This window comes from Gopherus evgoodei, chromosome 2 (genome assembly GCF_007399415.2).
Source record: "Gopherus evgoodei ecotype Sinaloan lineage chromosome 2, rGopEvg1_v1.p, whole genome shotgun sequence".
NCBI lineage: Eukaryota > Metazoa > Chordata > Testudines > Testudinidae > Gopherus > Gopherus evgoodei.
The window spans coordinates 130,047,461-130,065,650 of NC_044323.1; the positions used below are offsets into that span (position 1 = coordinate 130,047,461).

The 18,190-nt window shown below is 42.5% G+C and overlaps 1 protein-coding gene across 2 annotated transcripts in view; it reads right to left on the bottom strand.

The window, feature by feature from the left end:
* Window positions 1-587: 587 nt before the first annotated feature.
* Window positions 588-18,190, bottom strand: part of SEMA5A (semaphorin 5A) — a 620,036-nt gene continuing 602,433 nt past the window's right edge. For both annotated transcript variants that reach the window (XM_030551691.1, XM_030551692.1), the window contains exons 20-22: window positions 9,269-9,316; window positions 6,204-6,415; window positions 588-3,186 (exon numbers count right to left, since the gene is read on the bottom strand). In XM_030551691.1, the coding sequence (XP_030407551.1) occupies window positions 3,067-3,186; window positions 6,204-6,415; window positions 9,269-9,316 (380 nt within the window). In that variant the 3' untranslated portion in view covers window positions 588-3,066. The remainder of the gene's footprint in view (window positions 3,187-6,203; window positions 6,416-9,268; window positions 9,317-18,190) is intronic.

Here is an 18,190-nt window from a genome sequence, read left to right on the forward strand (position 1 = left end):
GAGGGAACACGAGATACAGACATAAAACCTTTTTGTGCTATAGGACTAATTATTGCCCCAGCTTGGGCCACAGGGTAATTTGGGGAAATACATTTTATATTTGAAAGAAACGAAGGAAACATTTCTCTGGCAGGTTGATTTTTTTTAAAAAATGACATCACTTTGAAGCTGCTCAGAGATTTGGAATGTTTGAAATAGTCTTGTGGGAGATGGATTAGTGGGCAGAGTGCAGGAAGGCTAAATGCAGTTAATCATATGGCTTTGCAATTTATCCCATGGGTATTGCCATCACAGATCTAACACAGTGACTGTATATGGAATGGCCAATAGATCTGTATAGTTAGATATATACCCCTCAAAAACATTGTAGAGTAAAACATGGACTCATTTCAGATAATTTTGATAAAACATTAAAATTCAAAAGATAGATACTTTAAATATTTTAAAAACTATGGGTCTAACAGCTAATAGGCTAAATTTAAAATACAGAAGCCAGACTAACACTGCTGTTAGTAGAGAAGGAAGGAAGAAAAGTGGGGTTTCTAGTTTTGTTTTCTGTTTGGTTTGTTTTTCAGGCAGTGGCAGCAATTCAGATTTTATTTTCTTTATGCTATTTAAATGAAGTGTTTTATTTCACAGCAGCAGCAGAGTGATGCTAATACCAAGCTGGTTATGATTTGGAAAGTTCCCCCTCCCCATTCCATTGAATTTTTTTGAAAAGGTAATTTCATCTTTCCTAAGGGAAATAAATGTGTGAGGCAGTTTCTTAGGAAACACATCAAAAGTACAGTATTACAATGGTAGACAAAAGAGAATTAGTTCCACCACATTTTTTGGTGTGAACCTGTCTGAGGGTGGAGGATTTATTTTTAATTGACAGTTAAAATGAACACTGAAAATACTCCCATGGAAACAATTAGGAAACCAATCTTAATTATTTTCATGGAACCTAAGTAAAATATGGTATTTGAACCTATTCCGATTCAAAAGTATTGCTCACTACAATATGTTATGAAGAATTAGTCCCATAACTAGTCTAGAAGCTTGCCATGTACGAAGGGAGATAGCTCAGTCATTTAAGCATTGGCCTGTTAAACCCAAGGGTATAAGTTCAATCCTTGAAGGGGTTGTTTCAGGATCAATGGCAAAAATGTGTCTGAGGATTGGGCCTGCTGCCTCAGATCCCTAAATGGCCTGCCTCAAGGATTGAGCTCACAACCCTGGGTTTAGCAGATCAATGCTCAAACCACTGAGATATCCCTGCCCCAACCCTGATACTCTATGATTCTAAATTCATATAGACCCTCACACAAAATTCTATGCTCCTTGGCATCTTTTAATAGATTTGCCTTGCAGAATTTTGAACCATTACATTCTAACATTTGCCTTTGCAAACCTTTTCCCTTTGTGTCTAGCTATACTTTAATCTAAAGAGCACAGGCTCTCCCATGTTGAAACATCTCCACTTTGTATTTTCTCCCTCCAACTCGCCCCCCTTTTAACATTTCTGATGTGATAATCTTGGTATGGTATATAGTTTAAAATAGGCAATGATTCAAATCTTCTTATTAACTTCTTAACTTTGCTTAGGAAGTCTTTGAGAATAACATTTAGAAACCTTTGAATTGTCCTTTTATGATATATGCGGTTCAGCACTCTCAGATGAACAAATGTCCCACACCCCTGCCATTTTCATGTCAATGGTACACCAGGAATTTCTCTTCCAAATATACAAATATTACAGATGTGGTGGGAGAAGAGGAGACCAAGAGAAGTTGGGCCATCATTTGAGGACTGCTACTGTTTCCTCATCTGCCCTTGCACAAGAATTTAAAAGTGACAGCTTAAAAAGCAGCTAGTACGTTAAATATTCACATCAATGGAGCCTCAAAGGAAGCTCACTTTAAACAACATTATTAATGGTTCTGGCACAGGTTGATTAGCATGGATCAGACACATCAAGAAGATGAAAAGAATGCTTTTCATAACACATCTGGCACTTTTTTCTTCCTTTTGTTGTTGTTGTTTTCAAACAGGCATGTATAAACAAGGACTTGTGAGAAGAAAAGCAATTCTATTATTAGGCATATGTTCCCAAGAGTCAAGGAAAGGGTGTGGTGGATAAATCATGGTAGGGTTGTTTCTGCCACTCACTGGCATGTCTTTGGATGCTACAGCAGACTAGTCAAGTGAGTTCCATATGCACACTCTGAGGAGAAGAGGTCTTTGGAATGCCATGAATCATGCAAGTCCCTACAGTACAGTAACATTAGGTACTAACGACATGCAGAAAATGTTCAAATGTAACCTCCCAAAAATAAAATAAACAAGATGAAGGCTTAAATTATCTCACAACTTTGAACCATCTACTCTTCAGATTTCCCTTTTTATCACAAGAAGCATATCTCTTGGTATATTTTGTTTGCTTCAAGATCTAAACAGCTGGAAAACTTCCAAGAGTTCCAGCTGAAACACTTCACAATCTAGGAAGATTAACTCTGGACTGTTGGAGTTACTACAAAATAACACTGTGCGGCCAAATTTCTCCTCATTATTTACTCAATGTTCTATGAGCTTTTTTGGCAATATAATGTCAGGAAGACTCCTCAGAGGGCCCCACTGCTAGATGCAGAGTTTTCTCCTCAAACCCAATGGAAACAAGCATACAATGTCCAAAAGGAAATAGAAGTCATATTCCTGGCACCCTCTTCCAAGTGGTTACAGTCTTTTAAAAAGCGCAAGAAATTAGTTTGCAACATGTTAGAGAAATCTGACTGAACATTTATAAACACAAACAAAGTGATCTACTCCTCAGGACTCATTCCACTATGCCCAGCTACTAAATCTGCATTCCGTACTGCAGGCCAACCTTTCACTCTTGCAAAAGAGAACATCATGTCACATACAGGTGTTTGTTTTTTTGGCAGCAATGGGATACTGATGGCTTGGACTGTGCTTGAAATGTCTCCGAACTTCATCTCTGAAGCCTCAAACACATGAGCGGTCATGTAGCACAGGCTTTGGGGGATTGGGGAGTTACCAGAGACCAGAAAATACACAAATCCATTAGTACTCATCATAATTATTGAGATCTGTAAAATAGGCATTAGAATAGGTCTTTGCAGTAAGATGTGGATTGAAGTATTTGTTTCTCTCCTCCAAGATCAGGTTGTTTTTGTTAAATGCCTAGAAAAAGAATAGTAAAATGTATCATTTTACTAAAATAATTTTAGTGGACAAACCTCCAGGGTCACAGATTCAAACAACAATGCAACCAGAGTGCCCCTGAAATACATATATTTACTACAAAACTCTGCATTTGTATGCACATATGTGTTACAATGAAGCCCTTAACTACATGATCCCATACAATATTGGTCCAGTACAACAATATAACCTTATAGGTTTTTTTTTTCCAATCTAAGATAATCACATGTAAATTTTTATACTATATATTCTTCTTTCTTATAGTATTTTCATTGTCAAAATGGTTCTGTACAGCTTCGTCGACTTAGACTTTTTATATAATTTCCCTCTAGATTACACATTCCTTGATTTCGAGTGAAAATTTTTAAAGAACATCTAAGTGATTTAGGCATATAAATTCCATTTTCAAAAGAGATTTAGGCATTTTAGAGCCAGATTTTCAAAGGTATTTAGGCACTTAAACATGCAGATAGGTGCCTAGTGCATTTTCAAAAATACCTAAATAGGATACCCCATTGATTGCAAAGTATAATCTCTCCTTCCTAATTTCCTAGATTTTTTATTTTATTTTATTTAAGAAACAAATGGAAAAAGCAAAAAAGAGAAAAAAATTAACTATCCAGGACTTCACAAATGCTTCAGAAAATTTTGCTATAGCACATAAATTCAATAATCTGAATGTATTTGGCTAGATAGCATACAAATGCCCAATCTTGCATGCTCAATCTTGCATACTTTAGGAATTTTGCAATAGGAAGCTGTTCTAAATCGTTATAAGTAGACTTGTCATGATTAGATTTGTTATAGGTAGATACTGGTAAATGTCAATTTCATCATACACATAGAGACAAACAATATTTTCACTAATGATCATCAAATTTCAGGGTACGTCTATACTACTCGCTGCATGGGCTGGTAGTAATTGATCTACGGGGATTGATTTATTGCATGTAGTGTAGATGACATACATCGATCCCCGATCACTCTCCCGTTGACTGCTGAACTCTAGCTTGGTGAGAGGTGGAAGCAAAGTTGACGGGGGAGTGGCAGCCGTCGATCTTGTGCCGCGAGGATGCAAAGTAAGTGATTCTATGTTGATCTAAGATACACTGACTTCAGCTACGCTATTCTCGTAGCTGAAGTTGCGTATCTGAGATTGATTCCCCCCCACACACATGTAGACCAGGCCTTAGACAGGCAAAGTAAGCAAAAATGTTGCTTCAGAATTTATTAGATAAGGATATTTACTTTATGTGTTTTAACATGTGATGTTGACACTTGATATTTTAACAGTTATAAAGCTTCAACTTTTAGAATCTTGAAGTCTAATGTCATTGTCTGTCCCTTCCCCATTCTCAGATCTCCCCCCATAATTTCCCCAAACTGTGAAAATTTAAATTGCTAAAACCAAAAAATACTTAAAACTCACAATTTTGCACATCCGTGAAAATTTAAATAGATAAAACTCTAAAAAATGCTTAAAAATAAACATTGACATTATCTATTGAAACTATATAAAATAAAAATTGAATTCTGCAAAGTCTAGATATAAGAGGTGAAATATTACAGAGGAATTTATAATCTATGGCAATGTAGTGTAGATATCATGCCAGATTCTCAGCTGGTATAAATTTATGCAGCTTGAGTCACACTGTGCTATGCAGATCAACACCAGTTGAAGATCTGACCCATCACACATTTGGTTCAAAGATTATAAGGCAGAAGGGACCACTGTGATCGTTTAGTCTGACCTCTTGCATAACACAGACCACAGAACTTCCCTGAATTAATTCCTGTTCACACTACAGCATATCTTATCGAAAAACATCGAATCTTCATTTAAAAAATTGCCAGTGATGGAGAATCCACCACAAGCCTTGGGTAAATTGTCCCGAAGATTAATTACCTTCCCTGTTAAAAATATGCAATTTATTTCCATCTGAATTTATCTAGCTCCAACTTCAAGCCATTGGATCTTATTAAAGCTTTGTCTGTTGAACTGAAAAGTCCATTATCCATTTTTTGTTCCCCATGTAGGTACTTATAGACTGTGATCAAGTCACTCCTTAACCTTCTCTTCGTGGCTCTTCTCTTAAACTTTCAAATTTATCCACACCCTATCTGAACTGTGGACTTCAGTGCCAAATACAGAGGTAATACAGCCTCTCTACTCCAACACTATATTCTCTATTTTATATATCCAATGGTCATATTAGCCCTTTTGGCCACAGCGTCGCCCTGGAAGCTCATGTTCAGGTGATTACCCAGCATGAATGTCAAGTCCCTTTTAGAGTCACTGCTTCCCAGGATTCAGTCCCCCATTCTGTAAGAGCTACACTCTTTGTATTAAGATGTATAAATTCACATTTGGCCTTATTAAAGCACATATTTGTTTGCTTGAGCCTAACTTACAAAGCAATCCGGATCATTTTGTATCTCTGTCCTCTTCATTATTTATATTTCCCTTAATCTTTGTCATCCGCAAACTTTGTCTGTGATAATTTTATGTTTTCTTGAAAGTCACTGTTCTCCAGCTAAATCACACACATATAATGGGAAGGAGGACAGAAGCTTTTGCTGCCAGTTATTTGAACTAAAGGAAAGTCTCCATTAGACACCACTATGATTTTTGAGGTCCGAATCTACTTTTTAAACCAGATACTGGAGGACGATAGTTTCAAAGAAAACACTTGAGCAATAGTCTGATTTCTTTCAACAAAGGTCAGTGGTGCACAAATTGTACATCCCAGCCAATGCATGATAATATCTTCATTGTAATATAGGCTGGTGTGATAAGAAATCTACAATTATTACACTACAAATATGAATTTAACTTAGTTATTCAAACATCTGGTATTTGTATATTTAATATTTGTATGATCTTGAGTCCACCTTTCACTGTAAAAATGTATCATTAGAATTCCTTTGGTACACTGTAATTACTGTATACAGTTATACAGAGCCTCACATTACAGACAACTCTATCCATTGCTTACCTTGATGGCTTCTACAGAATCATACTTGTCCAGTTTGTTGATATGGTTAGTGATACTGGTATTAAGAGGAGCTGGCGACACTGGATGGATAACAGTTGCATCATGGGATTGCTGCTGATATCGTTGGCAGTAAGTGTAAACAAGCAGTGTAAGGAGGCAGCCAAGTATAGAACTGCTCAAGCCCACTGCAATCATGTGGAACATGTTAAACTCTGAAGAACAGATAGCAAAAGACAACATTACCTTTAAGGCAGTCACAATCAGAGTTTTGAAACATTTGAAAAAAACTCGAACAGGTGCTTTGATCCAGAAGGGAATAAAGTATCTCATGGAGTTATGCATTTCTTGGAAATGTCAATCGCCAAGATTTTTACTGGTAATTGAAAATACACTGCATATCCCTAGAGATCACTATCAGCATCTTATATCACCACATCTGTAGTACTGTAATAATATTGATTATGGCTGGGTTTTCAAAAGGAGTTAGGTGCCCAACTTCGATTGAAATTAATTGCATTTCTTTAAGTATTTTGAAAATCTCTGCCTAAATTCAGTTCTGTAAATTGTACTGCAAAGTATCTAACAGCATCATTTTCATTTTCATGTAGTATTTTTAAAAGATATATTATCTACACTAATTCATTTTGATTGAATCAAATCATCTCCTTGAATGTTGGTCTTCTAATTATTTCTGTTATACTCAGTGACTAGTAGGGACAATTTAGAACAAAGAACTAAGGTGAAATCCAAGTAAGTTTAATCAAAACCAATAAAAGACACCTAACCCTGCTCTCCTAAAAGGCTCTGGAAGTCTCCTTTACCTGGTGCTTTCTTCCAGGGACAATGGCCTGGTGCTTTTCAAACACCCCATTCACCTCCTGGTGGGCCCTCTCACTCTTCCTATATCTTGAATGTGTGGCCAAGTTGCTCACTTCCCCATCCTGCATAATTATTTTTGTAAGTGGGGGTGGGAGGGGGAGTATTAGCACTGTAGGGAGAACAGGGGAACAAGGATTTCCCAATGTCCAATACACGCTGGAGCATCTCAGCCTGAGAGTTCAAGAGAAGTGTAATGTACAGCAGTATAAGCAGGAATCTTTCCACTTGCTCTGCCCCTAGACAATATTGTGGGATCTGTAGAATAGTGGACCCCCTAAAGAAGTAAAATTGGGAAGCAAGCCCAAGGCTTGAAAATCTGGGAAGGAGCCAGATGCATATTCCCTGATGCCACTGAGGGGTGAGAGATAGCAGGAGACACATAGACACAGATGGACAGACACACACACACACACACCAGAAGTTGGCACCAGCTACTGATGAATCAGAGGTAAGAGAATTACATTGCCTTGCACCACTTTTTCAAAGATAGAGCTGTGTTTGTTTGGTGTGGTGAATGAAGGGATAACAACAAGTAGTTCAAATTTTTATCCTAATTACCCAGCTTAGTTTTATACAAACTGACATTTGATTAACTAAAAGTGCCCAAATGATGGATTATAGGCCTAGATCCTCAAAAGTATTTAGGTGCCTAACTCTCATTGATTATAATTAAGGCTAAGATTTTGGCATGGGTATTTTTAATAAAACTCATGACAGGTCACAGGAAATAAATAAAAATTCACAGAAGCCTGTGACCTGTCCCTGACTTTTACTAAAAATATCCCTGACAAATTGGGAAGGGAAGAGGATCCAGCAACCACAGCTGCTGGGGCTCTGGGGTTCCCCCCACAGCCCTTGGTGGCTTAGAAGCTGTGGGGTTCCCATGCCGCCCATAGTGGCTCGGCAGCTGCAAGGGAGGGCTCTGCCGCTTGTGGTAGCTTGCCAGCTGCGAGGGGGCCCCAAGCCATGCCCAGGGAACCCCCATCCTCTGCAATGGTTGGGAGGTCCGGGGGCCCCTGGGTGGCTGGGAGCTGCAGCAAGGCTGCCAACTGCCAGCTCCAGCCCTGCTGCCCCAGGGCTGAAGTGGAAAATGTCACGGAGGACTCTGGAAGTCACAGATTCCGTGACTTCTGTACATAATTGTAGCCTTAATCATAATGGGAGGTACGTGTCTCAAAATCTGGCCATAGTGTCCTCTGCTGAAATTGGGTAGTAGCACTGGAATATAGAAGGGAATATTCATAGGGGCCCTATTTTCAGCAGGAACATAAATCTGTACTTATATGCCTCAAATAGGTTTTAGGTGCCTAAATGTGGATTTAAGTGGCTAACTTGGGTACTAATATATGTAAGTGGCCCATGAATCACTTTCTATTTTTTGGCAAAAATTTTCCCCGGACACAGAACTTGGTAAAAAAGTGAGGAAGCCAGAAAACAATCAATTCAGAGTGAATCTCAGAGTAGAACACGTGCACACTCATGACTTCACTTCTCCCCACTGAACTCACTCCCCTTTCCTTTAATGAAAAATTGCTTCCATTGTACATAAGAATGCTAGAATCAGCCAGAATTTTGACTGTGGCTAAATACTTAGTAGGTGCAATTGTTATAAACTAAAATAAAGTATTATTTTATTTTTATGTTTTTCAGGACCTGTTTTGCTAATGTTGTGGTTGTTTTGCAGGGTTTTTTTTATTTTGTTTGTTTTGTTTTTGGCAGCTTGCTGATAAAGAGCTATAGATACAGTCTAAGACATTAAATGGGTGACTAAGATGGCTCAAGGTTGTTCATTTGACTCCCAAGTGTGGATAGTGAAATTATTATCCTGGATTGGTGCAGTGACTTTCCAGATTTTTGATCTGCAAGTAACTTGCTTATAATAGGGCTTTCTACTGCAGAGAGAAGGGTGATTGCCTTGGGGGAGGCAAGAAGGAGAGAGTAAGAACTTCAGGTAACATGCTGTTGACTCAAAGGTAGCCAGTGGCAGTCAGATATTTAATGAGGAAGCTTCTGGTAACTACAGTCTGTTTTTCTCAGAAAATGTAAGTAATGAGAATATGGAATTTGAAGGTAGAGTAAATGAGAAGGGAGCAAGAGGTGAAACAAATGGAGAAAAATAGGAATCAATTATACGATTTAAAAAAAAAACAGGTAAAGATTCTGCTACAGAGAAATGAAAAACTTACCACCACATAGTTTTTCTTCTATGATGCTAGATCTTGCTACTGATATTTCTAGAAAAACAAATAATGTAATTACAATGTGTAGATAAAACATAGCAAAGACATACTAAGCTGATGAATAGAGAATAACATTTTTTTAAAATTTATTTCACCATATACATTCCAGGTTAGAGCTGTGAGAGATTACCCTTCCCCCGCCCCTCGGTCAAAACTGGCCAACTCCCCTAAACAAATCTTCATTCTTAGTTCCATGAAAAAAAACATTAAACATTACTCATTTTTGTCTCAAAATTCTCAAGAGTTAAACAAATAGCAGATACTAAGGTGGGAAACTTCTTTAACTGGCAAGCCACTTCTCTCCCACAAAATGGTGAGTTTCTGAAATGGGAAAATGGAAAAAAGATCACAGGCTAGCTCAAGGGTGCAATAATGTTATTTTAGCATGAAGACCCATGTCTACTGGTGAAAATATCAAAGTTTCATCTGACATCAGTGTGACCTATGAGACCTTCATTGCTCACTGACAAAAGAGTTTGCTGTCATGTAACAGCAACTGCAATCAAGCCTGACAAACTCACTATACCTAACACATCGCTGCCATGGTATTTATCTATAAGAATGTCATGTAAGGTATCAAATGAAACTTATATCATACTGGTCATCATAATCATTGTGTGATGTAACAATTAAAAAGTTGTAGATATGTACTAAAAATATGCTCAAAACCATGAAAGCAGGCAGGGTTTGGTAAGCAAGTTTTTCCCAGACAAAGGAATGTTGATTTGCCTGTCTGCCTATGTCTCAAATGTAAATAGATCAGGGTAGGCCAAAGACAATGAGAATCAAATTTGCATCTGAAGTCAATCAGAAAATCAAATTATCAAGAGGACAACCTCTTCCAAAGGCAAGAATATTGGCTGTCAGATGAAGCGCCTGCAGGCTGTGACTGAGAAGGAAGATATGATCCTGAGAGATCACATCTCCCTCCAGCAGGAGTAGTAGTCTGACCAATAGTGCTAGAATCAGCCAAGAACCAGTGTTGTTGGGACCATGCTGGGGCGATAAGTATAAGCCATGAATTCTGTTAACATGACGGGCCAAAGGGTAGCACTGAAAATGGAAGCGGGATCTGTTTACCATGAACTTGAGGAAAATTTGATGGTTCTGATGAATTGTAATGTGAAAATATGCATCCTTTAAGTCAAGGGCACCATATCGGTCCCCCAGGTCCAGTGAAGGAATAATGAAGGCCAGAGTGACCATCCAGAAGTTTGTTTTCTTTAAAAGCTACATGAGCTTTCTTAGATCTAAAATAGGCCTGAGACCCTCTTCTGCTTTCTGGCTTAGGAAGTAGCAAGAAACAGGGGAACTTCCTCTATATTCCCCACAAGTCAGAGGAATTGCACCTCGTGTAGTAGAATGACCTCAGGAGAGTGGTCCGTGATAACAGACAGGGAAGGGCGGTGGGAGTGAGAACAGAAACAAACTGAAAGGTATATCCCACTTCCACTGTGCTTAAGACCCAATGATCTATGGTGATGCAGGACCAAGCATTTAGGAAATGGGATAGATGACAGGCAAAGATAGGGGTGGGAAAAGATGGCACTGTTGGGACTGGTAGTATGACCTCAACCAATGTGTCAAAATGCTTGTTTGGAGGACCCATCTTGTCTAGATGAACTGCCAGTTGCAGAGGAGGAGAGAGGTACCTGACACCTCTTGTAACCTCTGCCCTTCTTTCTGGATAGGTCCTGGGTACAAAGCATGAAAACTGGATACATGGAGGACTGCTGTGGGCAAAACAGCTTAATTTTTGCTATCAGTGTATAAATACCCAGTGGCTTAAAGGTTGCTCTTGAATCCTTGTGACTATGCAGCCTCTCATCAACTTCCTCAGAAAAGAGTGAAGGATCCTCAGATAGGAGGTACTGAAAGGTCTGTTGAACTTCTGGGGGAAACCAGACAACTGCAGCCATGAACACTGCTGTATAGTAATGGCCAAAGCCATGGCTGAGCTGCAGTCAGATGCATCTAAGATGATCACTAATTGCCTTCTTCTACCACTATGTAGAATTCTTGTCTTTAAAATATTATCCCAGAGGCTAACATTGTAATGATCCAATTATGTCCTTTGGTTTGCAATTCTGAATTGGAGACCTCAGGTAGAACAAAGCTTCCTACCAGACTGGTTTAGCTTTTTGGCGTCTTTTCTCTTTGTATTGAAATCTACCTATCTAGTGTGTTACGCTCATTTTGCAATTTTTGTTTATTTACTAAGTTAATCTGCTTTGATATGTTGGCTGTCCTGAGAGCCGGCAAAAAGCTGTCATCTCTCTCCACAGTGAGGGAGTGGGCAAATTTCAATTAGCTTACATTGTACAGTTCTTGGTGCAGCGCAAGACAATACAATTTTGGGTTTACTCTCCAGAGGGGGAGTACACTTGAATGCTGGGCAATTCCTTGGCTGAAAGCCTTCCCATGCAATAGTGATTTCAGTGTCTGTGTCCTTCTGCAGCTGGGTGTGTCCCTCCCTGTGTGTGTGCTGGAGGAGGCTTGAGAGCCTGGCACAGCAGGACAGATTGAGGGAGCCCAGCCTGGTGGAACAGGCAGTCTCAGTGGTACCCCAGTACATCAGGTGGCACCCTGTCACAGTCCACAAGTCTAGCTGAATATCCAGTGCTTCCTCCGGCTGGATATCCAGAGCTACATCCATCCTCCTTAATAAGTATTGATGGGCTTTGTAATAATCAGGTGGGGGAGAAGTGGTCTCCAATACAACTGTCTCATCTGGTGATGAGAAAGAGGAATCCAAACTGTGATGAGGTAGAGCTTCCTCTAATTCCCCTACAGGCAGATCTGCTGAAGGGACTTCCTCTTGCTTGATACCAGACTCAGTACTAAGAGAGGACACTTGCTGTTTCTAATGTGGCTACTCCTTATTCATATCCAAAGCAGTAGAATGAGGGGAATGGGGAGATCTGGAGGCCAGCTGGAAACCCCAAGGGTTCCAGAATAGCCATGGATATGGGCCTGGGACCCAATTATGTCTGGGCCGTTAGTCTTTGTGAGGTTCCAGTAGGTACCAGGTTTGGCAGGTACCCAAAGATGCATGCTGTATGCAACTAGGTAGTGATAAAAACCAACCTCAGAATCTGATGACAAATCTGCTTCCTCTGACCAAGAGGGAGTCGAATCTGTTGGCACTGGAGTGGCGCCTGCCTGGCATGGTATAAGGGGAGCTGCGTGCTCCCCCCACCCTCAGTTCCTTCTTGCCAGACAACTCCAGCAGTGGGGAAGGAGGGCGGAATGTGGAATAGACATAAGCAACACATCTCGAAGAACACTAGTTATGGAAAAGGTAACTGTTTTTTCTTCTTCGAGTGATTGCTCATGCGTATTCCACAGTAGGTGATTCCAACCTGTATCTGCTGGAGGTGGGTAAGAGTTCACAAGTTCTCAGGATGGAGTACTGACCTGCTGAACCCGGCGTCATCCCCGGTTTGGGAGACTATTGCATAATGCGAGGTGAATGTGTGAACTGAAGACTACGTGGCAGCCCTACAAATGTCCTGAATAGGGATGTGGGCCACAAAGGCAGACGACGAGGCCTGCGCCCCGCGTCGAATTGCCCTAACTGTAGGCGGTGGGAAAACACTCACCAGCTCATACAGGAGCAAATGCACAAAGTGATCCAGTTGGACAGCCGCTGAGTGGAAAATCAGCTGGCCTCTCACATGCTCAGCTGAGGGTGACAAACAGCTGTGAGGACTTTCTGAATGGCTTGATTCACTTGAGGTAGAATGACAGAGCCCGCCTCACATCGAGTGTGTGGAGGCAAAGTTCCTCATTAGTTGCGTGAGGTTTGGGGCAAAGGACTGGTAGAAAAATGTCCTGACCCATGTGGTAGGCAGAGACCACCTTTGGGAGGAACGTGGGGTGTGAGCGGAGCTGGACCTTGTCCTTATGAAACATCCCATCAAAAATGCTTTTCACCCGCCTACTTGCCCTTAGAGGACCCAGGCTGGGGGGCAGACCAGTTTTGTCTTTGCAGGCGTTTCTTATAGTCCCGTTGCTTCTTATGGACAGCCTTGTATTTCGGGAGGGCAGCCTGGGCGGGATCCTGCCATGGCTTGATCTTGGGTTTTGCCAGAGGAGAGACATAGATGCAAAGGCCTGGAGGGTCGTGCGGGAGTCTTTCATGCCGTGCAGCCTTGAGTCCATTTCCTCCGCAAACAACGCCTTCCCGTTAAAAGGGAGATCCTGCATCGGCAACGGCGCTTCGCTGAATAGCCCAGACAGCAGAAGCCAGGATGTCTGTCTCACTGACATCGCTGAAGCCATGGACTGTGCGGCTGTGTCCACTGCACCCAAAGTGGCCTGCAGGGACGCCCTTGCAGCAGCTGCCCCTTCCTCCACGAGCGCCTCGAACTCCTTTCTATTGTGCTCCCAGAGGGAGTCTTAGAACTTGGGGAGGGATCCCCAGAGATTAAACTTGTAGCAATCCAGGAGAGCCTGATGATTTGCTACTCTCAGCTGGAAGCTTGACGATGAATAAATTTTTCTCCCGAAAGCATCCAGCCTCTGAGAGTCTTTGTTCTTTGGGATTGGGGCTGCCTGCCCCGTCGCTCCGTGTGCTTGACTGACTTGACCATCAAGGAGTTGGGCGCCAGGTGGGTATACAAATACTTGTCCCCCTTAGTGGGTTCAAAGTACTTGTGCTCCGCCTTCTTAGAGATGGGAGCCAATGAAGCTGGTGTTTGCCACAGGGCACGTGAAATTTTCACTATCCTTTCATGGAGTGGGAATGCCACCCTGCCTGGTGCTGAGGGGGACAGAACATTGAACAGGGAGTCTGAGGGCTCCTCCATTTCCTCTGCCTGGAGATGGAGGCTCGCTGCCACCCTTTTTAGTAATTCTTGACGGGCCCAGTAGTCCTCCTGCGGGAAGGAGAGGGGCGGGGCCGCAATGAGCTCCTCCAGACAGGGCGAGGAAGCTGGTGCAATGCTTTGGGTGTTGGCTGGCACCAGAGGATCCATCCCCTGGTCAGACTTTGGGCAGGGCACCGAGGAAGCGGGTAAACTGGACTCTTTCCTCGGTGGCCTAGGGATGGAGGCCGATGGTGCTTCCGACGTTCTGGCCACCGAGCGAGCTCCCACTGGGGGCTGTGCCGGAGTACACGGTGCCCGCTGGTACCACTGGCCGGCCACGATGCACAGTGCCACTGCACTTGCTCAGACGCTGGTGGGACTGGCTGATCAGGCTGGCCTGTCTGGTCTGTAGACATGCGGCTGTGAGCGGAGGTCGGGTCGGCATACAACACGCTGCTGCCTCCAGACTGGGGGTGCTGGGATCCACGTCAACCATGGGACCGTGACCTTGAGGCAGAAGAATGGCACTGATGGTAGTGCCTGCTCCATGAGCAGTCTCATGATGGTGAGGAGCAAGCAATTGATGCCCGGAGCTACGGTGCCATTGGCAGCGACTTGAGCAGGATTCCAAGCAGGAACGGCATCCACGGTCATGTCATGCGACCGACTGTGGTACCGCCAAGCGAGGACCATTGGCGACATCTGCTAGGTCCTGTCTGTGCTTGCTCCATGAAGATGAGTGGGTGCCAGGAGTCCCGATCAGATGGCACCTATCCAGACAGTCTAGTTGGCGTTGAGGGCGATCCACATGGACTGAGCTCTGAACGGTCACTGGGCAGTGAATGGTGTCAGGAACGTTCCCTCGAATGAGACTGGTACCAGGCCAGTGGCAGCTGTGGTGATCCCAGCGGTGGTTTGCCTCTGCAGCGTGGGGCCGACATCAGTGGCACTCCAGGCACTGCCATGGACATGACGTCCTAAGCCGCCTAGAGGGCTTTGGGTGTAGATGGCACCTGGACTTCCGGAGAGGTCTTCTCCGAAGGGGACAGGCTACTCCGCTCTGTGTGAGTCGGAGGCCTAGGGCCCGATGGGGACAGAGAACTACCCAACATGGGCCTAGTCTCTGTCCCAGACTTCTCTCAGTGCCATTGTGAAGAGGGAGTCTTTCCAGTTCTCTTGATATGCCCCGTGGAAGGGGAGCAGTGCCGACTAGTCGAAGGTATTGGAGGGTCCTCCATGTACCGACACCGCAGTGATTGATTGAATCATAGATTGAACGGTGTGCTGGGGTCGGGGCCAGCGCCAACTCCATAGGATGTTTGGAGTCTAATGTCCCTTTTCTTTTTTGGTCTGGGTCTTAAACGACTTTGCAGATCTTGCACCTTTCACTGATATGGGTTTCTCCCAAGCAGCACAGACAGTCTGTGTGCGGATCACTCCTTGGTATGGAACGCCTACAGGAGCCGCATGACTTAAATCCCAGTGCACAGGGCATGCCCCGGCCTGGGCTCACTAACTAACTAAACTTTACTAAAAACTAAACTGACTACAGGTACTACTGAATGAACAGTTCTGGGGAAAAGCTACAGCAAGGCTGGGGCTAAGAAGTTCCGACGCACCTTCACTGGCAACAAGAAGGAACTGAGGGTGGGGGGAGCGCGCAGCTCCCCTTATACCACACCAGGCAGGCACCACTCCAGGGTTCGTGAGGGGCGCCCCCCCTACAGGTACTGCCAAGGGAAAAACTTCCGGCACTGGTGCATATGGTGAGCACTACTGTGGAATACACATAAGCAATCACTCGAAGAAGAAGGTGCATGCGCCAACCTGATAGGTATCGCTGATGGAAAAATTCCCAACAACTGTGCACTGATAGCGCACCTACAGTGGAATCGACATATGCAAACTCTTCAAGAATTTCTACAAGAACAGAAACAAAATATACACTTTTGTGTTTTTAGAGAGCCAATTAAGCAGACCCCAGACCCCAATATTGTTTTGTAGGTATTTAGGGTGATTTGATGTGTGTGGGCGGGTTATACTAACAAGATTTCTGGACATGGAGAAAAGAATCATGGGCAACACTCCTAGAACTGGCTTTAAAACTGATTCTGTGTCCAGTCCCATTTTATGCTGAAGTACATACTTTACTAGTAGATGTGGAACAGAGATCTTGGACTTTGCACATTTTACATGCCTCAGACCCTTTCTGCATTATCTTCATTCAGCTGTGAAATGAAACTTGGCACATTTCAAAGACGAAATTACCAGTCCAGACAAAATATTATTTTTGTTGGTTATGTGCTGACAGTGCAATTTGTCTGGATAAGGCACAGATAACCCCTGCCCCCAAGCAGTTTACAAATCAAAAGACAGGAAGATAAAAAACATGCTGGGAAATACAAAGGATGGCAATAGTGTAATGCTGATATAGATTAGCATTTGTGGGCCCCACAGAAGCAACTTTTCAGGAGGAAGCTGATGATAAGAGGGAGGGAACCCAACATACTGGAAGAGGGAGCTCAATCCAGGCATGTGGGATGGTGTGGAAGAAGGTCTAAACTAAGGCATGAGAGGAGGGAAAAAAGGAACTGGGGGAGACTGGCATAACTAACTGAGTAAAGAGGAGAGGTGGTTTGAATAGAGAGGATATGCAGGTGCTGGGGGTAGATCTTTCAAAGCAAGGACAGGAATCAAACTTGATTTGACGGGTAAGGGAGGAGGGAATTGAGCATTCAAAAGAGAGAATTATGAGGTCTAAGGCAGTGGTTCTCAACCAGGGGTCCGGGGGCCCCCTGGGGGGGCCACGGGCAGGTTTTCAGGGGGTCAGCCAAGCATGGTTGGCATTAGACTCATTAAGGCCCTGGGCAGAAAGCCAAAGTCCCACCACAGAGGACTGCAAGAAATATTGCAATGCCCTGAGCCCTACCACCTGAGGCTGATGTTGAAGCCTCAGCAACTTAGCTTTGTGGGGACCCGGGCAATTGCCCTGCTTTTACCCCTTAACTTCAGCCCTGGCTTCATATGCAGAAAATAGTTGTGGTGGCACAGGTGGGCAGTACAGTTTTGATAGCACGTTGTGGGTGGGCCTCAGAAAGAAAAGGTTGAGAACTCCCGGTCTAAGGTATGGGGAAAGAAGATGAGATTAGCTGCTGCATTCTGGATGGACTGAAGGGGTGGAGGTGGGAATTGGGAAGGCCATAGAGCAGGTGGTTTTCAATAATGTAATAAAATAGTTTATTATTAATCAACAGTCCTCATTCTATCTTTTTTAAAAACAGTGAGTGCTGTCCAAAATACCATGTGCATTTTAAATTCTAGTAACTGGGATACTAATAGTATTTCAATCTTACTAAATCTTGTTTTTAAAGCCACGAGGAAGATGAAGAATATGATGTGGGAGTTCCCAGAATCCTCCTTTTTTTCACATTGATATTTTTCATTTGATTTGGATGAGAAATAAAAATGTGACTGGTTTCAAATTTATTCCTATTTACTGTTCAATAGTTATACAAACAAACATCATTAAACTTACTGATCTCATACTTCTGTATTGTAGTACATTTAAGTTACAGGAAAAAGGTTGCTGTTCTGTAGCAAACCTATTACATTTCAAATTACAGAGGAAGATGTCATTATTTTGTCTGTGGATAGACTACTGGCTTTTTATGTGCCTAGAGGAAAGATGTTTTTAATAGCAATACAGTGTTGCCGCCCCTACTGTTTTGGGGACTTAAGAGACAGCAGTGATAAAAAAACATAATACAGTTGTAAATCGGAGGAAATGTTGAAGAATGACACATGATATAATTGTCTTATCAAGGTATTTAGCAGTCATATAGGAGTTAAAGACCTAAGGCACAGCTAAATGTATTTAATGTTGCAACCAGTTATTAACCTAATAGTAATGCATGGCATGAAATGATTTCCATACCAACTGCTATAGTATATGGTTATTTGTTTTACACACGAAGGTTGTGCAAATTAGATGAATATCTCCAAAGTCCTGAAAAGCAAAAACCAAATCCTATCTCTTAGACAATGAATACAGAAAGCA